At 39.2% G+C, this 27,233-nt stretch overlaps 1 protein-coding gene across 1 annotated transcript; it reads left to right on the top strand.

The window, feature by feature from the left end:
• Positions 1-1,008: 1,008 nt before the first annotated feature.
• gosr1 (golgi SNAP receptor complex member 1) lies at positions 1,009-25,470 on the top strand. Its single transcript, XM_035154610.1, has 9 exons — positions 1,009-1,094; positions 2,506-2,617; positions 3,145-3,232; positions 4,595-4,702; positions 4,925-5,016; positions 11,387-11,461; positions 19,626-19,655; positions 24,067-24,149; positions 24,823-25,470. Exons 1-9 carry the CDS (start codon positions 1,061-1,063, stop codon positions 24,945-24,947), a joined length of 747 nt encoding a protein of 248 aa, XP_035010501.1. The 5' UTR covers positions 1,009-1,060; the 3' UTR covers positions 24,948-25,470.
• Positions 25,471-27,233: the final 1,763 nt, after the last annotated feature.

The raw sequence follows: 27,233 nt of genomic DNA, 5'->3' as shown, positions 1-27,233 counted from the left end.
TTTTCTGCATATCACTTTCCCTGTAGGATAAAGAAAGTGTACAGAAGCCACACAAGTCAATTAACTCAATCTAGGCTACCAATACTCATGTAAGCGTTCAAATTACACCATGTTACTGAAAGTTGTTTTATCCTTTTTGTTTTTCACATATTTTTGCTTAATTTCGCTTGACAATGAAACAGTGAGAGCAGAATTTGGAGACATTCAGTGACAGAATTGTGTAGAAAATACTTTCTTCTATCTTTAGCACTGGTGCATGTAGAGTCTCAAGGGGTTGTGCCTGACAGACTAAGCTGAGGGTACAGGAATAGTTCTGCGATGTTCTACCTGACAGACTCAGCTGAGGGTAAAGTTAGAGTTTAGTGGTGTGCTACCTGACAGACTCAGCTGAGGGTACAGGTAGAGGTGTACTACCTGACAGACTTAGCTGATGGTACAGGTAGAGTTTAGTGGTGTACTACCTGACAGACTCAGCTGAGGGTACAGGTGTGCTACCTGACAGACTTAGCTGAGGGTAGACGTAGAGTTTAGTGGTGTGCTATCTGGCAGACTCAGCTGAGGGTACATGTGTGTTGTACAGGTAGATGTGTACTACCTGACAGACTTAGCTGAGGCTGGTACAGGTGATCTTGACAGCTCAGCTGGTACAGGTGTGCTACCTGACAGACTCAGCTGAGGGTAGAGGTAGAGTTTAGTGGTGTGCTACCTGACAGACTCAGCTCAGGGTACAGGTGTGCTACCTGACAGACTCAGCTGAGGGTACAGGTGTGCTACCTGACAGACTCAGCTGAGGGTACAGGTGTGCTACCTGACAGACTCAGCTGAGGGTAGAGGTAGAGTTTAGTGGTGTGCTACCTGACAGACTCAGCTGAGGGTACAGGTAGAGTTTAGTGGTGTAGTACCTGGCAGACTCAACTGAGGGTACAGGTAGAGTTTACTGGTGTGCTACCTGAAAGACTCAGCTGAGGGCGACAAAAACATTTTTTCCACTATTGTTTATGACGTCTTCATCTGACACGTGACACATCCCGGAAGTTGGTGACGTCGCAGAACAACAAAGATGGCAGGACTAGGAAGCAGCAACTACTGGGAAGGTATGAGAGCGACATTAGACTCATTTTAAACACGACACTCTCTACAACAACACACGGGACACATTTCATGTGGTAAACAGTCTGTTGGTGAGCGCAGCTGCCGCCATGTTATTCCCATACGCCAATGGTTTAAACACGTACGTCGCTACAACGGCCGGCGAAGCTAACGGTAGCTAACTCATCGCCGTGTAAGTTACTGGTTTAATCAGTGTGGTCGCTTGACGCCGTGAACCAGCTCGGCACATGTCGAGTTACCGTTACAACTGTTACAATTATTAGATGTTAATGAACATAAACTGCTTTCTACTGTTTTGTTAAATACGTGAATTGGTTTATCTCCTTGCTTTAACTCAAGTTAGTGAGACTGTTCGTTATGGTGGAAGAAATTAACACCAGACGATATGACCAAAAACCATAAATCAATATCGATAAGTATCACGATAAACGTCTCTAGGTTGGTTTTTGCTCTGAGTGAAAGTTGTGGTTTTAGACTCTTATGTTTGAGCAGAGAAAGACAAACTCTAGTCAGCAAAACATTTTACAAATCTTAGGTGAATCAATTATGTGTTATATCTCCTCACTGTGCGAACACAATGCACAAGTTATATAACGATATATATATATATATATATATATATATATTAAACCTTTGTTATGTTGCTATTGATGACAATTATGTTGCAATAACTATTGATATTGTTTTAGTACACAGTCTTCACTTTCTACTTAAGTAGAAAGAATCCTACCACACTATAAAAACCATAATGTGACATGAGGCAGCTTATTACAGTAACCCAGTGAAGAACAGCTAGAAAAACCAACAAAACATAACAAATGTGGACACATATAGTAACTAGAAGTAAAAGAAGTAAAACCAATAACATAAGGAGAATAAAGAAAAAGGAGACATAGTATAAAATACACCATTAATACAACAGAAATGGAATGAAAAAAGTAGGATTGAGTTAATTCTGTTATAACCTGAGAGCAAAATTGATTAAACTTGTTTTGGTAACTTCTGGTCTTTGAGAGGAAGTTTAAATTTAACAAGTCAGCAAAAAGTGGTTGTACCTGACATTTTCAATGGTAAATAACATATACCCAACATTTTAATTCTATAGGTGACTGCGACTGGAATTATTTCACACATTGTACATATTGTCAGGTGGTTTTATTTACTGTATAACTATACTGTGTATTTTGCGTGCATCATCATTTTTCCTAAATGATGATATACAAAGTAACTAGCAACTACAGAGACAAAATACATGTAGAGGAGAGAAGTACAACATTTTCAACTGAATTGTTGCAGAGATGAAGTGTTAAGTTGCATAAAATATAAATTGAGTAAATGTACATGGTTACTTTCCTCCAGTGAGTGTACATTTTTTTGTGCGTGTGTGTGTTTCAGACCTGCGAAAGCAGGCCCGACAGTTGGAGAATGAACTTGACCTGAAGTTGGTCTCCTTCAGTAAACTGTGCACCAGCTACAGCAGCTCCAGGGACGGACGTCGATCAGACACGTGAGTTAGTCTTCTGTCACACAGTAGAGTTCACAACAGTTTAAGACAAAAGTCTGTTTAGGTTCACAGTCATACAGGGTTTGAGATATTCTAATGTAGTAAGGAAAAGATTTATATAATATTTTTCACACAAATATTATTCCAACATTTAGTTAAGAAATTTAAAGATCATGAAGGGGAAAGGGTTTGGGGATAGTGGTGGAAGTTTGCTATCACAGTTAAGTGTAAAGCAGATAACAATGTTAGTTTCCCACTGTAATGTCAAACCTACTTTGTATGCTATTTGACTGGTGTTGATAATTGTTTATCAACAAGCATTAAACTTTTCATATTAAGTTTTTGTGCTAATCTCCACTTAAGTTTAGGAGTGTATCTAATATTAAGTGAAACAACCCGAATCAGTCATCTTTTTTTATTATTTCAACACATAAAAACTGTACAATGTTTCCTTTTTTAGCATTTTCTAAAAATGTATTCATGCAAATACCTTTTCAAATTATTTTTCTTTCTTTGATTGACTCCTCAAGGTCAGACACCACCCCACTACTGAACAACTCTACCCAGGACAGGATGTTTGACACCATGTCAGTGGAGATCGAACAGCTCCTGGCCAAAGTAAGTAAATTCTCCAGGGCCAGTAGAAAGATGGTAGCAAGAGTAGCACTGGATTTATGTCAAGGTTCTTGTCTTTCAACGAGGCGAAAAGCAAACAGCTGACTCTGCTTCTTTATGTGGGCTAACATTGGAACCAGAATGATTTAATATAATTGAGTTCAACCTAAAACTCTACACCAGTCATTCCCAAAGTGTGGGCCGCGGCCCCCTGGTGGGCCGTGAAGCCACTGCAGGTGGGCCGTGAGAGGTCATCAGAAAATAAATAGATAAAAAAGTTTCAGATTTGTAAGTAAGCGTTGATTACCACCAAACATTTATGATCGATTTAAAAAAAAAAAGTAAACATCACAGGTAATGAAACAAAGACAAGAGATTTAAATTCCACGTTCTTATTTTATCTGACCTATATAGCAGGTGTCGTTGTATTTGCTGACCGTCACATTAACACTTGAACGCATCCTTAGCGGGGGAATCATAGGTGAGGGAGAACTTTGTTGTCTGCTGGGTCGAGCAAGATGGAGCTCCACTCCAATTCCAGTTTTAATGTCAGTTTATGGACATGTGATAGCAAGTGTTTTTTTTGGGGGGGGGGGGCTTAAACACCTTAAGTATATTTGGTTACGCCTCAAATGTGTTTTTCTTCTCCCTGATATTCTTGTTGTGCTCTGTTATACAAACAGTAAGAATATATTTTTAACAATACGCTATTTGCACTTCATGTTTTTTTACATTGGTTGCTTTGCAAATTGTTTCGCTTAAATTTGGATGTTATTGGATTTGCACTGCATATGCCTGCGTTCATATACAATTATTTTTGCTATAAAATTAATAATATGTATGATTCTAGTCCTGTGTGTGGATCATATAGTTGTGATTAAAGGTGTGGGTGGGCCGCACACATTTTTCAGTTTTCAAATTGGGCCGCGGCATTCTTAAGTTTGGGAACGGCTGCTCTACACTTTTCCGTTTTTCCTGGAGCAGTTTAAAGGCAAAAGAGTAGAATCTAATGGTTCAGTATAATTTCTTAAGGTAATGATGCAAATAGAAAAGATGTTAGTCAAAAACAATGACTATGATCTAATAGTGAAATTGTCTAGTTCTGACTCCAAAAGGATACAAACTTTTTGTTCCTGTACCATGTTAAATAGTTTGAATATTTAACATGAAGGACTTTCCTATGATATAGATATTACATCCTCAATTGTAAAAAATGTTAATATAGCACACACAGTTTTATTTATGTTTTGCATATGCACTATATTGTATTCAAATTCATGTTTTGGTTTGGTTTTTTACCTTGTGTGCTTTTCTGCTGGTTTTTCTTCCGTGTGGCTATCCATTCATTCTCCGTCTCTCTGTCAGTTAACTGCAGTGAATGACAAGATGGCGGAGTACACCAATGCCCCGGGAACGTCTTCTCTCAATGCCGCACTCATGCACACGCTTCAGAGACACAGAGACATCCTACAGGTTTGGCCTCAGATTCCTTTCAAATTTGACTATAATCCTTCTATTTACTCGTATGTGTTAAAACTTTACACTTTTTATTTTCTGTAAAACACTGTAAAAAATTCAATGGCGAACACAACTATTTCATGAAACATGGATACTTAACCTTGTTTTGTCCTTTTGGTTTTACCCGACTGTTCCTCTTCTGCACGCTCTTCATTTTCATGTTTGTTTCATTCTCAGGATTACACACAAGAATTCCACAAAACTAAAGGAAACTTTTTGGCCATACGAGAGAGAGAGGACCTGCTCGGCTCCGTCAGGAAAGACATTGAGTAAGTACTCACTCACACCAGCATGTGTTGGTAATATGGAATATGCTGTAAAATGTAGAAAATGTACTGACTAGTAAAAGTACAATAAATTGTTGGTCAGTGCCAACCCAAAGTATCTTCTCATGCACATGGTCATTTGGGCAGGATATATGCATTTTCACATCATTTACTTTTGTTTAAAAACACATCACAGGTTGTTGTGTTGTATACACTCATACATTAGTAAGAAGAAAAGTAAAACAAGTTTGGTCACTGATGAAGTGAGTGATATGTCCTGAAGTCATCCCCACATTTTTGTGAATTAATGAACACACTGGTAAAACAAGACTGAAAGTGAATGGATTTGAATGCAATTTTCTGATCCACCCTGAACCAAGTGATATATTTTAACAATGTTTGACAAGGTACCAGTTGGACGTCTGTAGACGGTTCTCAGTTGCCACTAGTCTAGATGACTGAGTTACTTTTACATCAATATTTACATTTTACAGATTTACAGACAGTTTACATTTTTTACATTTCACTCTATGTTTTTATTATTATTTTTTGAGTAAATCTGTAGCAGTTTGAGTAAATTCTTGGCTGTTTGACAGCTTCCCTCCTCAGTTAATTTCTGTAGTGAAGATGTCAGGAGACACTAAAAAGTCCCTTTTACTTGTCATGATTTTATTTCCCCTGTGGCAGCAGAACATGTTACACCAACCTTCGGTTTAAACTGGACTGACCAAACACAGACAGACTCTCTACAGACAGACTTGAAAACATTAACCAGCCTGGCAACTTTACAGCTACAAATTACCCATAATGCATCACTGTAAAAGACAATAGTTCCACTGGCACTTGTACTTTGCTCAAAAAGAGTACCCATTGTAATGATTAAACACATAATTCTTTGCTTGTGAAATATAAGACAACCTCCATTTTTTTTCTCATTTAGAAAAAATACTGTAATATTGAAGCCAATATAAAATCCTCACTCTCCAGAATATAAGAAAACTGTCAGCATAGTTTTCCGTTTATTCAGTTTAGGCACTACATCTTATGACGGTTGGTAAAAAGCTGTTAGTGGCCGTGGAAGAATAAAAACTAAAGTATTATTCATAGTGCTGCTGTGTTGTAAACCTTATTCCTTAGAGGGACAGTTGAACCTTGACTTCCACTTGGCACACTCTTGAAAAATGTTGGCTATTAAAACTGGAGAAGAGTTATGGCCTCGCTGGCCTTGTGTTGAGAAAGTGTGTCCTCTCCTCAGATGGGCTCAGTTGTGAGTCAGTGTATTGAAATGAGATGGAAGCTCCCCCAGACCATGACTCTTGTCGTTTTTTGTAATGGCTTATTGATCTATAAGACGCAGTGGAGAGTTAACGGTGAGGACTGCAGGATTCCTATTGATCCCCCTCCATCCATCCTTTATGCAAATGGTATGCGGCTGCCTCATGCAGGCACACACGTTCCACAGACCTCACAGTCACTGTATTAGATAATTATTTCTGATTAGACTCACATAATGCAACATTAAAATGGAGCTGAGCCCCTAGTGTGTTTGTTTCATGGTAGCTTGTAAGGCTTGTTTTACTGAATTCAATTTTCATCGTTTTTTTACTGGTAAAATTCTATATTAATATGTGGTCATTGATGAATATGCACATGGAAGATTTTTGGGATATACATGCTGCTCCTTTGCCCACATTGACTAAAGTGCCTCTTTAGATCATTGTCTATTTATTGTAGTACTACTGGTATTATTATTGCTTTTGTTGTTGTTGCTGTAGCCATCTTGTCCTATATTCTAAAATTGTTACATCCACCAAGAAGATTATTTTTCATCTGTGTTCTTCTGTTCATTTGCTTTTCTTTTTTTAACTGGATGGATCACCCAGAAACTTAGTGGAAGGATGTGGTATAAGTCAGGGTAGAACATAATACATTTTGGTGCAGATGCGGATCTGTTTAATTTAAGATAGTGAGATTTTTTAAACATTTCATGGACATCGATGATAAAAAAACCCAGACATGCTTAGGGGGCTAATATTTATTCTTGTGTGCAGTTTGGTGCAGATCCAAATACAAATCTGGATCTAGTGCATTAACATGTGGTTTCATAAAGGGACTGTTGGGCCTTGGCGGAGTTATGAACTTTACTGAGTGCCATTCTTGTTATTAGTATAATAGTAAGCAAGATCCCATTAACACCACGTTTAAGGAATGGTCATGTGGTTGTATCAGTATTTATTTATTTGTGCCGGCAACTTCTGTGGCTTGAGGCATTATGTTTTCAGGTTGTCTGTTTTATTAACTAAAAGATGAACTGATTGTAATTTTGTCGTGTAAGGCCGAGGTCACTGTTACCTCACTTTTTTGGCCATAACTGAAGAATTCACAAGCTGATTATGAGAACATTTTATGCAAATGTCAAATGGGATAAAATAACGAATCAATTACATTTTATATGGAAATAGTTAAAGGTCTGATTCCCACATCATAACCTTTTGAATAAACACTAGTCAGAAAAAGAAAAGGAGAATGGACCATATTTCCTACATCTTGACTCATATGCAGAGGCATGAATCTGTAAGGTGGTGAATATAGTTTGTGAAATACATGTATGAGCAAATTAATTTCTTATACCACATATAATTATAAACTTTAAGTTCCTCTATCTTTTAAACCAACTTCTATCAGAACACGACAGACCATTATCTTTTGATAATTCGAATTCAGGCTGCACCCAAGCAAACCCATTTTAACTTTGCATCTACTCAGTAACATCCCAGGAGGTCAGCGCTACATGGAGCAGTTCACTCAATCCTCTCATTAAATAACACTGCTAAGGAGTTTCACTGACCCCTCTAATAGGCTGAGTGCTGATGATTGTAATGCATAGAAATGAGCCAGTGTTGTTGACCCTGTGCTCAGCCTAATGATGACTAATGTGCCCGGGGGCTGCTAATAAGAGAAGCATCTGAGCTCACATGTGAGAGAATTACAATGGCTGCCGTTACGGCAAAGTGCAATGCGTCGAGTCATGATTTACTTGAGACGGTTTCTTCTGAAAAGCAATATGCACCCAAATCTCCCCTTTTCACCTTCTTCTGCGGTGGCATGAGGAAAGATGAGAATTTGAAAACACATGAAAGCCACATGAAATGTTAGATCGTTATCATTTTCTTATTGTTATTGCTGTTATGCAACTCATTAGAAAGAAATAGGTATCACTAACACAGTTTTTTTCTTGCGATTGAGAAAATCAATGTGTTAAATCTTCTTATTTTACTCTGCACATTACTCATAATTGTAAAAAGTCATCATGAGAAAAATAAAAACTACAAATTTAACTTCCCCAAATCAAAGAAGGAGGGATTCAATATTTAGATTTTTAACTCTGAGACCAGTCAGTTTTTAGCATGAGCAGTGTAGGTTCGGACTTCCATCATAACAGCAGCATAACAATAAAATTCCGTATGCTTGTGTCCATTATAATACACTACAGAATAAATTGTGTTTGAAAAGCAAGCTGTCATGGCCAGTTCAAATATGTGTCGACCTACACCCAGTTTTTAAATCTGCCGTTGATAAAGTGATGTATGTGTCAGCCAGGGCTGAACCTTTTCTCCTTTTCGTCAGGTAGAGGGCAGTAGAGATCTTGGGCATGGAGTAGACGTGGTCAGGAAGCTGTTCATTGTAGATGTTTATGTTTATTAAAGTTGTTTACAATGCACACACCAAAAAATCCTTACCAATTAAAAAAAATAGTGCACATCGTATAATTTGCCTAAATTTGCGATATGCTACAACATTTTATTTTATTGATATCGTGCAAAGAGGGCTCTGTCAACAAAACATATTCATGCACGTATACATTTCTTGTGCCATTAATAACAGTTCTATGGAGCTGAGCTCAGACCTATTGCTCCCTCTGCTCATGCTCTCATTTTAAATGTCAGCAACAAAAATGACAGCTAACCTGTGATTTACATTGGTGCCCTTTTAAAAAGCCTTCCTGGAGTGAGGAAGCTGTCACTACAGGCAATTCTAGGCCCACAAAAGCATCAGCCCTGTCGGGGGGGCAGCCATGCAGCCCGGGCTGAAAGCAGCCACTGTGGAGTGTGCTGTGTGTGCACTGAATATAGTATTTCCACTCAGTGGCTCTGAATGGTGCACTGGGGATGAAGTAGGCACATTTGCTCTTGGACCGCTTAGAGTTAACTGGGTGGGGTAGGATGTTCATGGTATATGTGTGTGCAGACTCTTATCTTACACAGGTCCCCCTCCTCCCCTGTTCTCTATCTCGTTCTCTCCCAGCATCAGGGTGGGGCTGTTAAATGACCAGAAACCCAGGAGAGAGCTGGGAGTCAGCTGTTCGTGGATGCTGAGAGCTAGAGTTGCATGAAAGAGCTAAAGAGACTGGGTGGCGTGATGTGTTTACTCTGTGAGTGGTATAACAAGCCATCCATTAACTTTGACTGCTTTGCTAGCAAATCGCTTGTATTCTTTTATAAACCTGGGGTTGTGTGGTGCTGTCAATTTGTGGATAGAATCAGTTGTCTCTTACAAAGATAATGTAATCAATGGTTTATTAACTACTCTACACTCCCCCTCTCTCACTCTTACAGATGTGGTGCCCATTTACAAAATGTCATACGGATGCTTGAAACTATTTTTTAAATTATTATTATTGTACTCTGAATAATGGGCAAATTTAATGGTTCTTCGTTTAATCAGTGGTTCTGCTCCTCTGCTCTCCATATTAATTATTTATGGCTGTTTAAATCCTTCAGTTAAAGTGGGTAGTTGGTGAGTTGAAGGGGGGGTTAGGAGGCCGAGTGAGAGTGAGTAACCCAGCTTGTTGAGCTCAGTCCAAGCTCAGTATGGCATTTTTAGCAGGGTGGCAACATGCTGAGCTGTGATTTTTCTTTTTTTTACATTTTCCTTGCTGACACTTAACAGGGGAGAACTGGGCTGTCTTGCTATGGCCCTGCTCAATAACAGGATGACTCTGCCCATCCAGGACATATTTTTGCAGTTTGCTTATAGGTTCAACATATGTGGTCAGGCAGGTGACTAGAAAGAACCTCTGCTTTGTACTGCTTTCACTATGTTGGCAGCTCCGGCTGTTTATTCCCCTCTTACCACCTCCTCTTGCTCTCAACCAACACACAATGCTTGTGTTGTTTTCTGTTCTGCTCGACAGCAGCCATTCTGGTGCTGTATTTGCTGTGTTAAGTTACTCCTAATGCAAACTGAATATTTCCTGCTGCTGCTGCTTCACATTAAAAGCGTTCCACTGTTGAACCACAGGAGGCTTTTACTGTAAAGCAAGTAAAGGGATTGCTGTCGCATTGGCGCCGTCTGCCATATGATAGAGGCTTCTAGAGGCAGAGCTAATTTCAAATAATTATTGAATAGTTTTTTTACAAGGATAAATCTGAAGGCTGGTGAAATTATTTATAGGAGAGGAAAAAATACATTTGGAAACACAAATCTGTTGTCAGTTTTTTAATTTGTGGATCTTATTGGGTCCTTTGAACACTAAATAAAAATAAAGCCATGTGAGAAGCCATGCACATCTCGGAGCCCTCTGAAATGTGACTCTGACGGCACACTGCTTGTGAAAACACCAAAAAGGTTCTTTTTAAAGTAGCATAAAATGGAATTACTCCAGTAAACTCAAAATTATACTCAAGTACAGCTTTTTAGTAAATGTTCTTCAAGGCATTGATATTTTTACATCCACATTAAGAGTTTTTGTGAACAGACATGTCAGAGTTTTGAATCCCTTTCAAAACTACTCAACCCTTTTTTGAGTGTTTGGATGGTATGAACATTCAATAGCACCAGACATATTGTAACACTCAAGTTCAAGGCTGTCAACTGTCAGCTCAAACTGTCAGAACACTAAGACTCTAGTTGAAAGTGTCTGAGCTGTGGCTCTGAAGTCTGGGTCTATGCAATGTTTTTGAACTTGATGACATAACAAGGACTTGCCTCCTCGTCATTGACTGGATGTAGAAAAGTGCTGTTCTCTTGTTTTCCTATGTTGTCACATTCCCCTAAGAGCAAATGTTGTTACATCCCTTTTTTAAAGATCTTTTTTTAAACTTTGACTACAAAGCAGAGAACCTGGTTTAATAAAATGGGGAAAAAAGAACAAGTGACAATAAATGCAATGAATTCAGAAAATGACTGAGACTGTAGTGTAAACGTTTGCCGGAGTAGTAAAGCACATACATACAAACAGTTTGTTCAGTAGGATAACAGACGTTAAAGTGAAAGATCACCTCAAGGTATTTGTCCTTTCTGTCGGTATGTCTCATCTTTCATAAGGAAATATCCCATTTTTTATAATAATGTATCTGCTTTCGTTTTCCAGGACCTATAAGAGCGGCTCCGGGGTCAACAACAGAAGAACAGAGCTGTTTCTAAAGGAGCACGAACACCTGAGAAAGTAAGACTCCAGTAACTTTCTTTGTCAAGTTTAAGATTTTGAATTTATCAATATTTCAGCTTTATCATTCACATAAGGAAAACAAAGCTGGTAACTGTAGAAACCATTGTTGTTGATGTTTGCTTTTGAAGTTCTCACACTCCTCAGTACTTCTTGTATGCTTTTACTTTCAAACAGATGGGAGACGTTTTGATCATGTTGCATTCATTTATCTAGAGTTTGATGTATAATTCAGCATAGAGAAAATAGAGTTGATTGTATGTGAGTGGTGTCATGGGTAGTTATAACTAAACCCCTTTGTGCTTTGCTTATCAGAAAGTATCAGGAGGGACAGATTTGGGGTGGTGGGGTCTTAAAAAGCACTTTTTTTCTCCTCTGTGACATGACTTTGCTTCTAAAGTGGCAAAAGGTTCTGCTTACTTCTTCGTACTGACACAGTAGGTCAAACCATGATCTGCCAGCAGCATAATTAGTGTCCTTCTATCATTTGGCTGACTCTCAAGCACTGCAGAACAACATGAGGTGGGGAAGTTTGTGAAATCTGTGTGTGTGTGTGTGAGAAGCACCCCATGTGGAAAGTAAAATTAAATGTCAGCAAGGCAACACCCTTGCACAACGAAAACACCAGAAACTTGAGATTTTAACATTGCAGAGGTTTGAGCATCCCATCTTATAATGTGGACATACCTGGTGGATATAATGTAGTGTGATTGATTCTCTCTGTAGGTAAATGTTTGTTTTCTATTCCAACCTCTCAGAGGAATAATACAAATCTCACAGCACTCATCTCATTTACAAACAGGCTTTACCTTCACTGACATGACTCATGTTTATCTCTGAATTAAGATGCTTTTAGAGGGACTTGTGCACTGTATAGAGCTAACTCAACAACACGAACACCTGAACAATACAAAAATACAATTCAGTCTAATAAAATAACTCTGCAGTCCCAGAGCAATATTTAAGTCTTGTCAGTTCATCTGTGATTCCAAGGGAATAGTTGTACCAAATATAAAGAGTTTTTGAGATATCGTGCCTCTGACCACTAAATGTTACCCACATGGAGGGTAAAAAAAGTAACAAAAGCCATAAAAAAAAACCTACATTTTTTTTTTTTCTAATTTACAATCAGAGTAAGATTGTTATTCTGCCAGCCCTAATTCAAACTCAGGGTTGTTGCAACAGGGTAGGCAAAGCATACAGTCGCCTGTGGCCCCAAGCTGTGAGGGGTTCCCTGAGAACAGCTGATCCACAGCAGCGACAATTTTGTGGGAACCTCTGTAAATTCTATGATTGGCTATGGGCAGGAGACTGCCCCCATGCCACCATAGCTTTTTACCAAAACCTTTTTTTAATTTTAGAGGCTTGGTTGAAGAAAGTGTGTGTCATGTTTCATGTGTCATATATTTTCAGTCAGTCAGTTTGGTTTGGTGTAGGGCCGCCCCAGGTCCCTTTCGCCTGAGGCCCCCAAAGTGTCTTGAAAGGCTCCTGTTCAAACTGAACATGAAGTGAGAACATTGTTGCAGGCAGCTGCATCACCAGCTATTAAGCTCTCGTGCCACTCCAGCAGAGTTGATCAGGATATTGATAATGAAATTATATAATTAAAACACAAACCATATTAAAGGGCTTCCCCACAACAATGGCAATGACGGGAGGAGATAGATGGGATTGGAGATAAAGATCAAGTTACGCTTGATTGATCCTATTAGAGCCATAAAACAGGAAAGAGGGCCTGAGAAGTAAAGGGCATGTGTTAGTGGTCAGAGCAGTGGTTTGAAGTCTCACTTGAGGCAGAGCACAGATTCTCGATGAAGATGAGAGATCTGGGCTAAAATGCTCTTTATCATCTTCAGACTGTTATGGGTCTCTGTAAAAACAAGAAGATTTAAGGACATGCATTTTGAATAATGAGACGTACTTTAAGTGAACTTACATCATCTGTTTGTGTCTAGAAAGAGTTTTGTTCTTTTTATTCTAATTAACACTCCGACCATGTTATAGAGAGCTTGTCATTTTGTAGCTCAGCATGCAAATTCACTCTGCATTTTTGAAGAAGAGAAGATCTGCACACTTAATGCTCCTGTCAAAGGATTTATTTGTCAGTGACGTTTCTAGCCCGAAGGATCTTCCTCAGGTGTGTGTGGATTTTCAAATAGTTTGTTTTTTTCTTGATCCAGCACCCACTGAAAGATTTTGTTGTTTTGTTTTTCGGTGGAGAATGTAACGAATGATCAATACACATTTGCATAGAGAGTGTAGTGTGTGTGTGTGTGTGTGTGTGTGTGTGTGTGTGTGTGTGTGTGTGTGTGTGTGTGTGTGTGTGTGTGTGTGTGTGTGTGTGTGTGTGTGTGTGTGTGTGTGTGTGTGTGTGTGTGTGTGTTAGAGTCTATGATATATTGGCAAGTGATGGTACCAGCATTGCCAGGCTGATCAGACCGATAAGACTAATCACTTCCAAACAAACAAACCCCAAAAAAAGACGACGCTGCCAGTTAATCTACAAATGACTGGGGTGGGTGGCCTGTTTGCCAATTTGCTTTCATTCACAGGAGAACCTAATCAGACAGATGCCGGGATTAATTTTTCAAATGCCTACTCTCTTGCTGGTACTGATGAACTTTGTGTGGTCAGAGCTCCCTAAATATTAGATTGGAAAGCTGTCTTGTTAGATATGACGATATACAAGAGTTACAATTACAAATCAAGGTCTGAATCGAACCATGGATTTGTAGAATCGTTCTATCCCTAATGTAAACTTTTAACTTGACACAGTTTAGCTTTTTGAGCAACTAAGTGTTGTTGATGCTTTTCTCAGTGTGATATCTGTCTCTCTCTACATCCCAGTATCTATTTTTCCATCTCTTTAGGCCATAAAGGTCAGTGTTCATGAATAAACTAGAGGGAGGGAGGGGAAAGTCCATTAAATGTTCATGCTGGACCAGCTCTAATGGCGGTGGCCACCTAGATAAGGACTTCCTGTCAAACAGACACAGTGAAGTGAAGGGAATTTACACTTCACATTGAAATATATTCCCTTGCATTTCATGCTGTGTTGGCTCTATGAAGTGTGTAATTGTCCTTCAGAGGCAACTCCACTTCCTCAGGACTCTGCATATTCATAAAGTGGAGTCATTGGACAAGAGTTCTTGGATAAGAGAAAATATGCTTCTGTTCCCATCAAGTTGCATGTTTCCATTGTCCTTGTATGCAATTGGGCTCAACAACCAACAGTTGCCAGGTCTGATTATATCCAAGTCTAAACATACTAACATGCTAAACCAAACTTTGGAAGACCTGTTCGGTTTTGTGATGATGAGACTCTGTGTCCAAATTCCTTAGCGGTGCTTGGACCCTATTTGCTTGTAATTTATGTTTACTTTTAGCTATCATGATATAAAAATTCTCCTCTGCATTTGTGTGTTTCTGAAAGTATTGTACATCTATTCTCAGGGCACCTAATGGCCACATATGACCAAATGAAAATAAGCAGTTGCTTTGGAGAAGGTGTTTGTCAGATCCAGTTGATTGTTAAAACAGTTGTTGCCAACCTAAATATTTGAAATGCTGAAATGGCTAAAGTGCTCAAGTGCTGCCTTGAGCTCCCAGACTGACCAAAGCTGAGTTTGGTCTCAGTTTGGAAGGTTTAGCGGTTCAGTTTGAAGTTTACATAATATGAATTTCAGAGTGTTCGGAGCATTTTATATCTGAATAATTTCTCTGCTTCACTCCTGCCAATAAAGAAGAAAAATGTAAGCCACTAAGCCAGACGACAAAGAGGTCTGAACTTTAGAGTACTTTGAGTGGCACAATTTCAGTTGAGTGCATAAACCATGTTCAATGATTAGCTCGTATGTGGCAATCTATAATGATCTATTGAACTGCATTTTCCTGAGAGGACATTATCAAGATTGAGATTGAGACCTTATCATCATCTAGATCCAGTGAAGGAAGGGGCCTTTTTATAATTGACTCCAGTGGGTTTAAAGTGTTTTGCTGTTCATTTATATTCACTTATTGAGCTCTGGGTGCTTGGTGTTTTATCTGCTGAAGGGTCTCCTCTTTGAACAATTCTCATCTGTGAGCAGCAGCAAAATGTTCTATATAACCTTAGTGTTTTGTCCCTGCTGTCCAGTCACATGTATGACAGCCCTAACAGCAGAACTGTCAAAGCCAAACTGGAGGAAGAGCTCCTGTCGATGAGAACACATGCTATTCAATTAAATATGAACCTTACCTAAACAATATTGTCATGCAGGTTTTTGTTCTCCTGTTACTTTTGTGTCTTTTGTTACCTGGATGTTGTTGCTATCTGTTGTGTGCTAACTCTGGCTCACAATTGTGATGAGTGTGATCAGGATGAAGGTGGAAGGTTTTCAAATATCTGCTTTTCTTCTTTAAAATGGAACATTTAAAAAAAACATAGCTTCCCAGTTCACTAGTTATTACAGATTTTCTATTCACTGCAGTCCATTATTTGCATCTCTAGGGAAGGTTGGTGAAAAGCAGCTTTACTCTAAAGAAAAGAATATGAATCTCATCTCCTTTTTACTGACACAGTTTGCTGTCTGTAAGGGTTTTCTGCTTGCATGACAAAGTTATTAATGTTTCAGTTTACGTGGTTGATTGCCTCATATTGTTCGTACAGCCAACCTGACAGAGCATTAATCTCAGAGGTTCTTTTTCAGAATACCAATTAAATAGTGTAATAATTGATGAGTCAACAGAAAACAAAGAAGTAATTTGTTACTTTGAGTGCTACTTGCATAACACCAATGCAGGCATTTTGCCACTAGTCGTAGTATTTCTGACAGCAAACAGAAAATGGCCACATGCATGTGAGCATTAAACAGTTGAAAAAGCAAGGAAGCTTGTGGGCAGGGGGGCTTTATCCATCATATTGGGAAAGGCTATTAGCTTGGAGCTTATTAGCAATTTAATGACTGCAGCAAAAACCCCACTAACCAAGGGAAACGGCAGGAACCCACTCGTGCACATATACATGAACGTGACAGTGCTTCTGCTGCGGCTTGATGATTGAGGGAACCAAACATAAATCCTTTCCCCCCATCCCCACCCTGCATGAAAAACCTCCATGAATCAAGGCTCACCTCAGCTCACACCCACTCTTCTTTTCACTCCTCAGCTCATGGTTTACAAGGTGAACAATGTTGGCAGACAGACAGTTAAAGGTTTTGTTTTCTCTTTCGGTCATATGTCAGTCCACCACAGTGTTATTTCATTCTTTGAACATTTAAGACAGTCGTCTGGTTGTCGCTTTTTTCTAATATAGAGATAAAGCCGCTGTTAGGGTGCTGTTAGTTACTATGGGCCTTATAGTTAAATAAACATAAATTGTAGATTTGAAGGATTTTTGATATTACAGTCATTTGTTTTTTTTACTGAGGAAAAGATATATTTATTAGCCTGTTTTTTTTACATCACAATTACCCATTTATATTGTTCTTCGCTGCACCCACTTTCTCCCACAATCCATTTGTACCAAACCTGCCTGCCAGCCCTCATTGTGAATTTTCTGCCAGTTGTCATTTCACCAAATGATTTTATTCCTGCAAACGGTTCAGTTTCTGTGTGACAAAGACAAAAGAGATGCTTTTACAAACGGCCGCCAAATCCCAGTTTGATGCGGAGCAGTGGTCCAAGAACAGTAGGTTGTCCAGTGTCCCTCGCAGTGTCCACAGTCTCAGTCTCGCCACACTCCCATATAATATAAGTAGTGTTCTATTTCTAAAATGTCTCCCATCTTTCCCATAATCCTTTGATAACTATGTTAAATGCTGACTAAAATGAACATTCAACAAATACACACATGGCAGTCACAAAAGTGAAATTCATATAAAAGGGAATGATGAGTTCTGAGATGAGGTCAGATGAAATTTGGACAAATAAACAAAGCCTTTAAAGGTCAGTCCTGTTTGGTCCATCATCAGAGAGAAAGACCTGAACATTACATGTCATTACACTCAAAGTGATTACATCACAACAACGTAGAAAATGTTCTGTCCTCTGAGAGATCAGATGGTTATGATCTTCCATGTGAATAATCTAGAAAAGATGACCCACAGTCAAATTTGGTGAGAACCCCTTAATGGTGTTGGATGGTTTTGTAGTGTTGTTCTGAATCAAATCTGCTCCTTCAATTTATCTTCTGAGATTATTAGATCTTCCTTGAATTAATCATTTTTGATGAACTAAATCTTAATCTCATACACAGTATCAAAAATACGAATAGAGGGAATTTCCTATAGTGTATACCTCCGCCAAGGTTATTACCCTATCTCGTCATGTAAATTCATTAATTATTTTAATTATCTAGACTGTGGCATCCCATCATACTTGAATATGACACGCCACATTTTTATAATGAACCATTTTTTTTTACACTTCCCATGATAACACAATCAGCTAATTGCTGTGAGCTTGTTCAAGCCATCCTCCATCACGTCTTTACCATCCACGCAGACAGTCACACCACATGTTTCAGCTGCAGTTGTGTGCGTACTTGCAAGTGGCATGCAATGCAGTTTTCTCTCATGAGAGAATTTGTCTTACACTTTAGTCTGTGTAACTCAGTATCTGTTGCACAAGAGAGCTACCTCTGTGCATATGCACCTCCCCTACCGGCTACCGCCATAGATGGAATTCTCTGGGAAATGCTGCAAAGAAAAATTCCTGGATATGCCCTTTTATTCCTAAATTTTTATAAATCTGTATAAATCTTTGCAGATATAATTTGTTACAGCAGCTGTTATCTCCCTCCATCTTTTTTATTCTTCGCCATACAGTGCACTGCTCTTGCAATGATTCTGGGCTTTGATTTTTCCTTCTGTGTCACATTCACTCTCCTCCATGTTGTTTTGTGTGGCCTTCATGTTGCTTTCCTGTATACATCTGTTGCATGTGGAAAACCATATATCACTATCCAACTGAAGAAAAATATCGCTGTATAAAATGTCAAAAAAAAGAAACAATTGCTAGAGCACAATATGAAACGAAAGATGTTTTTCTATCCTCATATTGTACAGCTTTACTCTGAGGGCTGCCAAGCATCTGTCAGATTAATATAAACTGCTGGCTCAGCTCACATCCTTGCCAACAATGCATGTGCATGTGCAGGGCTTAATTTTATGTTTTCCCCTCGCATAAAAAGAAAACGGCTGCACGGCAGAGAGGAGTCAAACCATTAATCGTGAAGAGACACTCATCCATCTTTATTTACATGTTTAACAAGTTATCTAATAAATGAAGCGAGTGAGAGGCATTGAGAAACCCTCCTCTCCCTTTTGTTGGCTTCATAAGAACGCAATGAGCTGAACAGAAACCACATGTTGGGCATGACAATGAGAATGTGGAACTATGAAATACAATCCCTGCAATTTTGTTTGTTTGGTTTGCCTTTTCTCTCTGGAACATTATCCAAATTGATTCCAATTAGCGAATTAACTGCTGAGAGCATTGTTGTTTATGAGCAACCTGAGACGTGTGTGTGTGTGTGTGTGTGTGTGTGTGTGTGTGTGTGTGTGTGTGTGTGTGTGTGTGTGTGTGTGTGTGTGTGTGTGTGTGTGTGTGTGTGTGTGTGTGTGTGTGTGTGTGTGTGTGTGTGTGTGTGTGTTTCTTCCAGTATTCACTGTTGGTCAGAACTTCTGACCCAAGCCCATCCCATGTTTGCTTCAGAAGCAAACATCTGACACTCCCTGTTTAATCGTAATGCAAAAGATTAAGCTCCAGAATCTCAGAGGTGGAATCCTCCTTGGCTTTATTTAGTCTAGACTGACCCATGAGGAGAAGAAAAACTAAACAATTACTCAGAGTCACAGTGTTTCATGCAGAAGCTTCACAAAAACCCAAAATTAATTTGACAAGTAGCACATGCACACAAAGACGAAACCACACTGATGTAATGCTACTGGTTGATATGATTGAGATGCAGAACCAACATTGACTTTTTTTGTCTGTATCAGTTTCCCTCACGTGATCAGAGCGCTGGGCCAGTTAACTCTGTATTGATCACTACCAATCTGAAACTGATATGGACCACTGCCCTCAGGTTGTTTCTTTTCATGTTTTTTTACCACACTGCCTCAGATCAGTAGCTAACCAGCCTCCTTTTCTCTCCTCCCCCTCCTCCTCTCTCTACCTATAGCTCCGACCGACTGATGGATGACACAATAAGGTAAGACCCGCCATGTCCTGCACATATTGCGACAGCCCTTCCTCATTGTCTATTCTACCTGCTGAACTCGTCTCAAAAGCTAACATGGCCTAGATATCTGGATTGTAGGAGTTGACACCTGTAGAAAAATTACCCATTTTATTTCATCCTTCAATAGCCATTATAAATGAATAGGAAGTGCAGGAATTCTCTAAATAAAAAATACAATAACTCTTTTACCCCATTTGTTTCCTGGATAATTCAATCTTAATATTGTGTTATGTGTTGTTCCAGTTTCAGAGAAATGATCTCTTTGCTATGAAAAACTTCCGTAATCCAACTGTGTCCATGAGGCTCAGCCGCCGCTGTTACAGAAATGGCAAACTTGTCAGCTGTAGCACTGCTAATCAAACAAAATGAAAATGATTTTCTGTTCCAGTCAGGACAGTATATCTAACCACAGTCACTGAATTATTTTAGAATGAATTCAGAATCTGAAATATTATCCAACCTTTATATACATCCTATTATCATCAAACATGATATGTCTCTTACTGTCGTCCTCCTCAGGAGTTTTAATTGAGTTTTTATGTGTCTTGTTTTGGACCTTGGAATTTTATCACTTAACTTTTCAATGCCGTAGCTCATTCTTTGAACTGATGATTCAACTACCAGAGTTTCATTCTCATCAGAAGCTTGGAGCTGAGCCAACTGCTGGTCACTTAATTTAATCTGTGTATAAAATGAACAGGACTCGCTCAACCCTGGATGACAGAGTACTTCTTTTCACCTTATTGATGTTGCTTTGACGTTTAACGTCCTTTGTTAGAGTTTGGTTCATCCCTGTGTCCTCCCACCCATTCCCCTTTTCAGTTTTCAGCCCCTGTAAAAACAATGGTACCCTGAGGACTGTCTTGAGCAGCCATCTGATTGGTTGATTTTATCATTAAAATGGAGGACAAGTTTTTTTTTCTCCCCCTTTGTTCCCTTTTCTTTGTTTCCTTAAACTGCTCATTATTCTACAGCCTTCTTTATTTTCTGCAATGTTTTTCTTAATCTTTATGAGACTCTGAAATGTATGTATGAACTCAAGGGAACGTGGTGTAGAATAGCAAAGTTGTTTAGCAAAGATATGGTGCAGAAATGTATATTCTGATATTGAATTATTTTAAATTAGACATGATTCTTCTTGTTCATGAGTTTATTGATAATTCAGAGAGGCGTTAAAGGATGTGTTTAACTTGTTTATTTATTTGTTAACTGTGCTATGTCAATGGGACTAGATACTCTTCATGGTGTGTGATTCCCAGATTATAATTCACAGTAGACAAAAAAGATGCCCATTTTTTTTGTCATTTTTTATTTCATAGGTAGATGATAAATGGAATGATCATGAAAGTCCAAATTATGTTCCATTCATATTAACATGAAAAGCACTGAGCAACTCATCTGATGGCCCTTTCATCTGATGACCACTGTGACAACTCGGACCCTAATCCTCACTTTTCTGTGGTATATACATTTTTAAATTTATCTGTAAAAAGTCTAAAAAGGCCTTAAATGTCTTAAATACATAAAAATACACATGTTACATACATATGCTTTAAAATAAGTTGTATTTTTAAGAATGTTTTGGAGGCATGCATAGATTATAATGTCTCGGTGTGTTGTGGTTCTATCACAACAATCAAGATATTAGCTTGTTGTAATAAATCAACAAAAACAAGTTCAACACTGAAACGATAGCTACACTTGGCTAGAACTACAGCCTGTAGTTAGATAACATGGTGTTTTTGCGGGTTAGGTTACTTCACCTGATATTCAATAATTCTGGGACTGCGATATTCCTTCATATTTTTTTGTACTTGACAAAGGGACTCATTTCATACATTAGGGTCATATATGGGTCTTTAAAGTTGTAAATTTAACTTCTTGAAACCTTCAGAAACCCTGTAATTTGTGATATTAGATTTAAATATAAATTATAAACTGACTTCACTCAACAGGCTCTTAACAACTTGAGCCTTCTCCAGTTTATTTTTAAGCAGCGATCGGTGACTTATCACATGTAACTTCTGTGTGAAGTGAATCTCTATTCTCCAGCTCTGATTCTCATGAGCTGGTTAACACTGAGATAAAGGCTTGTCCAGGTTGCTGGAGTCAGCAGAGTCATTCTTCCTGACTGAGGAGAACATGATCCCCAAAAGACTGATCCAGGCCAAGACTGCGGACTGTCCCCTCAGCAACCCGCAGGAGATGCCATTACCTCACCCGCTCACCCCACCCTCCACACCCTCAAAATTACACACTGCAGATTCTGACATCTACCGAGTGCACACATATACACACACACAACACACAACTAATGACCCAGAAAACCAGCATGTTACCGATTTGAGGAGCCGTCCCCTATTGATTGGTTTTAATTCTGACATTTTTTCCTAAAAATAGTCTTGAACAGAAAAAACCCACACATCGTCACCGGTCTTTTTTGGGGACTTTTCATAGACTGTTATTTTTATTTCCTGAAAATGTACCCTAAACATACCCACCACTAACCTATAACCCAAATCTGACCAATGACCCCAAAATCAGGGACTTGGCTTTTGCCCCCAATTGGACAAACATTCCCCAGTTAACTTGTCGTTAGTCCAACATATGTTCCTTAAGGTAGCCCATTAAGCACACACTTGGCCTGTTGCTCATCAACTTGATCATGCAGAAGAGTGAACACCCCGAGGTGATTTCATGTACTTGTTTTGATGAGCCTCCTGTGGGGCTCTGTGAGTTTGTCCCATGTCGTTGTCACCCTGTTGTTAAGGCGTTACATAATCCTGTGTGCAGCGAAGAAAACAACTGTTTTATCAACTGTTTGTTGAGCATCACTATTTTGTAGATGTATAGGAAATTATCCAGTGTCCTTACCAAAGATGCAGATTCATGTGTTAACAGATTTTTTGGGACAATTTGAATTTGTCTTTGTTTAATGCAATTAACATTTCTTTCCAATGCTTGCTTGAAGTAGAACATCAACGTCTGTCACAGTTGCTGGCATGTGGCACGATAGGTGATTAGAAGTAGTTCTAATCTCAGTATGCATCTTGGCAACAGTTATTTCAAGAAATAAATCTAAAGAAACTGTATCGAGCTGTTGTTTATATTATGTGTTAACGTAAAATTATTGTTATCACCTCATATATCTTAAATCATGATCTAAAACCAGTGAATGCCTGAACCTAAAGATGTTCTAGATAGATGCATGTAGATCAGATAGATGTGGAATGGCTGTTGGATTGAATTTCCCTCAAGTCAAATACTCTCGTAGTGACAGGCTCAAAAGTGGGCTCGATAACTCCTATTGATTATTTCGTGTAACAGATACCACAGAGCCTTAAACCTTTCCTGCCAACTGCCCAACTGAACTTTCCTGCTCTGAAAGTTGCTGAGGCCCCAGTTAGAGATGAAGGTTCAATCACAGCAATTCTATACCTGTTCAATCGTTTCACACACACATTGTAGACCCCCACATAAAGCTGCAGGAGAACCTGATGATGATTTCCCCTACTTATAGCATGTAGTCTTTCAGTATCGATCTTAATCAGTACAGGAGGATTTTAAGGTCACAAACTTCCTTAATTCACATCATAAAAAGTAAAGTTTGTAACTTTGTAAGTGTTAATACGGCAGTACAGATTTCTGCCATTCACCCGTTCACACACATATTCACATAGTATATCTATGTGCAGCACTTTCTCTATCACACATCAAACACTTTGGGCTCAGTATCTTGCCCGAGGACACTATAGGCCAAGGTGTTAAATTATGACACATTTTCATCGTACAAGTGATTAGGTTTCATTCTTGTTATTCCGGTGCCAAACAATGACATTTTCTGGGCCTCATTGGTTTTTTTCGTCATGTGACAGGAATTTGTCTTCAAATGAATTTACCATATATGGATAAATCAAACATCCATTCAGGTTTCGACACCTTTCAAAGATGATGAAGAGAAAAGGGAAACAAGTGTCATAGCAAAGGGTCTGAAATTAATTCTAAAGTCAATGTGATTTTTCAGTTTGCCTAAAGAACTGTATTTCTGTTTTCTCTGTAATCATGGGGTATTTAATTTAAATTGATGAGGGGAAATGATGTTCTTTTGTTTTAGCATAAGGCTGCAATATATCCAAATGAATATTGTCCAAAAGAACTGTATATTTGAAGTGATTCTGTCTCCTCAGTGACAGTTTAACACTTCAAACATCACCACCTCTGACCCTTTGAACTGATGCTCATTTCTCCTGAAACATCCCCTGATATAATTGAATTTCCATTAAGTTGTTGGCTCATTTGCAGCCAAAGCTAATCCACAGTAATATTGACAGCAACCGCATGTGGGATTGTCACCTCATCTCGTTTCACTCTGCCTTTTTAGTATTGCCATGGCGACCAAGGAGAACATGACCTCCCAAAGGGGATTCCTGAAATCCATACAGAGCAGGGTCAACACATTGGCCAGTATCCTTTATGATGCTTCGAGTGTGTGCATGTTGTGGGGAACCAACCGGAAGATAGCATGCAACAGATCGAGATCAATATGAAACCATAGACTGTTTATAAAGATGTCTTCACTTTCTCCTACTACCCAGAAATGAAAAAAAAACAATATGAGTGCTGCCATCTTGTGCTGATGACATCATTTGGAGCCAGAGACGGGATGGAAGGATGGAATTGTGGTATCAAGGTCTCGCCGATACACGAACGTGACCAATTGCATGTCGGTCTCAGCTGACAATCATGACTTTTCACCCCGTTTTTATAGCATCAAATAACTAATTCAAACCAAACCGACAGGAAAAATGTGCATTTGAACAAACATCAAATCACGGACAGAAATTATATTCAGGTTCAGGTCAGATTTGGTCACATTAGCTGGGTTAAATACTTAATTTTTTAAACTGCAATGACCTTTGGTTGGGTTCATTTTTTTGGGGAGCTGTCATGTCTTCCATCTTTATAAACAGTTTATGATGAAAAGCATTCTTTGTTCTAAGATGTCGTGCTACTCTTGTTTAACAAATCAGTGTCAACTTTGTAAAAGCATCTTTGTTCTGTGTATTCTAATTCCAAATTCATATTTATAAATTCCGGTATAAACATTTCAAGATCTTCCTTAACTTTTGATTCCCAGACCGTTTCCCCACCATTAACAACCTCATCCAGCGAATCAACCTGCGGAAGAGACGGGACTCTCTCATCCTCGGCTCAGTGATCGGCATCTGCACCATTCTCCTTCTCCTCTACGCTTTTCACTGAAAGCCGGGCCCAGTGAAATCTTTGAGGGAGCAGGACTGATAAGCTCTTTATAGCGTGGGACCCTCAGGAGACTGAGCTTGGTGACAGGAGGAGCCCTAAAGGCCCCTGAGCAGAAAGACACTCTAGGTCCAGTTTCGGGACAGATTTGACCAGCATGAACTACTGAACTTGTATTTAGCAGTGGGACAGATGTGGGGGCTGGTGGTTGGGATGCTCTTCTGCCAACAAGGGAACGGAGACCAAAAGTACAGATTAGACTAGTTTATGAAGAATTTTATTGATAAGTCACTTGGAGAGAGAGTCTGTGGCGTTGAAAGCGTGAAGACACTGCGTGTGATGCATAATTATTTTTCACCGGTGAAAGGATTTTTAGTTTATCAGTACTTTTAATTGATGGAGTGGGATTGATAGTTCATTGTGGACTGTAAAATGTGAATTAATAAATTATTCATATCATTATGTGCAAAACAGTGTGACACTAATACATACAAATCATAAAAATGTTTTAATATATAATGTGAAATTGAGCCTCATTTCTGAGTCAGATAAACTGAGGATAGCACAGCAGGTCTCTTAAAAATTAACATCTACTACATTTTATATTTGAAAGACATTCTGAAGCCATATTCTGTTTATTTATTATTATTATCATAGAAGACAGGGTTAAACTCTAGGTTCAAATCTGACTTTGTTGGTGTGGTGTAGAAATGTGAAATCCAGGCAGCTGTGTGAGAACCATCAGTGTTTTTGTCTCTCAGCCTCAGCTTGTGACTCGGCCGGAATGCAAACAAAACAGTGTTTACACTTTAAACGACTGAGGATAAATTTGGTCTCTTGTCCTCATTCCCTCTGTTTGATGCTTTGCTCACAAAGGAAACGACTTAATTCATCTGACATTCTTAAAGGAATGAAAAAAAAATCTTGTTCTGTTTTACAGCACTTTCAGTTTCCCAGAATATCTCACTTGCTTCAGGAGGAGACCCCTGTGTGTGCTGATGACTAAATGTGGTTCAGACATGTTAGTAGACAGCAGAGGTGCTGGTACATTCAGCTCCTGAATATTTCAGCTGCTCAAACTGAACAGCACCCAAGCAGAACTAAGCACCAGGTCCTCTCACTTAGAAAGGTCGAGCTACAGTTACGTAGAGTCGAGTCTTTTTTCTGAGACAGAAGACGGTCTGGTGCTCTGTGTCTGTGAAGAAAAACAGACAGCTATTTTAAGCAATGTTTTTAAAGTAAAGAGCAGGGATGATGTCTGATGAAAGCTTCCATCACTTCTCCAAGAAATATCAGATAAATGTTGTACACTGTCCCAATTGAGGGGCCACCTCCTTCGAAGGACACGTTCTATGCTGCCCACGAAGGAGGCGGTCTTTGTGGGCCGCGTACACTGCAAAGGCCGAACCCAAATGAGACAGTCGGGTCTACAGAGGATTTCCGTGATCGACGTCACCAGCGTGTCCTGCCCTTAATGTTGTTACCTAGGAACAAAAATACAGTTGGACACGATGTGAAAGTTTTAATGCCCCTTGTTTTGTTTGTTTTTTAATGTGTATCGTAGCTGTTCGGTTGATTTTAAGCCTGATACTCAAGCATTCGGACGTCTCCTTGCTTGCCAGCACCATTACGTCTTTGTAAAACAGTTCATAACCAAAGCACAATGAATCATGGGATAGTTTGGTCTGGGACGGATCCACTCGTGACACAGTAGGTCTTCAAATACAGCCTCCGGAGGGTTCAGCCCATGAATGGACACCAGGTTATAGAACCTGGTTACAGCAACGAAGCCCACTTTGTTGGCAATATAGTCTACAACTTGGAAGATGCTCTTTATACAGGAAACCCAGACAGAGGCATTACCTTTAATGGTTTGTACTGAGGCTTCCTTACACAGCCATGTCGTGTTGTCAGAGCTGCATCAGGCCACTACACTCTGCAGTGTGTGGAGGGAGGGGGCTGAATCTGCCATGAATTCCTGTGGCGGCCATGATGAACGGTGTGTCTGCTCAGAGGCACAATTGTGTATCAGCACCTCCTGTATCAGCTATGTGCTGGGTTTAGATAATTATGAAAGCAACAGCTCTACATAATAGTGAAATCCACTGCAACAGTAGTTAAGACTGCGGCCTTGACGTGGAGCAAAATCAGTCCCTTTCATTAAGTCTTAATAAGAGAAGTTAAATCCACAAATGTAACTGTAGAATCACATGTTACAGCCCTTTTTGTGTCCATTTCCTCAATATGTGTAAGGTAAGTGTAGGAAATTGCACTTATGATGATGACTCT

The sequence above is a fragment of the Hippoglossus stenolepis genome, chromosome 4 (genome assembly GCF_022539355.2).
Source record: "Hippoglossus stenolepis isolate QCI-W04-F060 chromosome 4, HSTE1.2, whole genome shotgun sequence".
NCBI lineage: Eukaryota > Metazoa > Chordata > Actinopteri > Pleuronectiformes > Pleuronectidae > Hippoglossus > Hippoglossus stenolepis.
Note: the sequence above shows the minus strand (reverse complement) of the source record. Positions and strands in the feature narration are given on the sequence as shown.

Excerpts from the sequence above, each read along its gene's own strand:
- gosr1 (XM_035154610.1), top strand. The coding sequence starts at position 1,061 with ATGGCAGGACTAGGAAGCAGCAACTACTGGGAAG. Across the intron at positions 2,618-3,144 it reads GACGGACGTCGATCAGACAC|GTCAGACACCACCCCACTAC; the intron begins GTGAGTTAGTCT and ends TGACTCCTCAAG. Across the intron at positions 19,656-24,066 it reads CTGATGGATGACACAATAAG|TATTGCCATGGCGACCAAGG; the intron begins GTAAGACCCGCC and ends CTGCCTTTTTAG.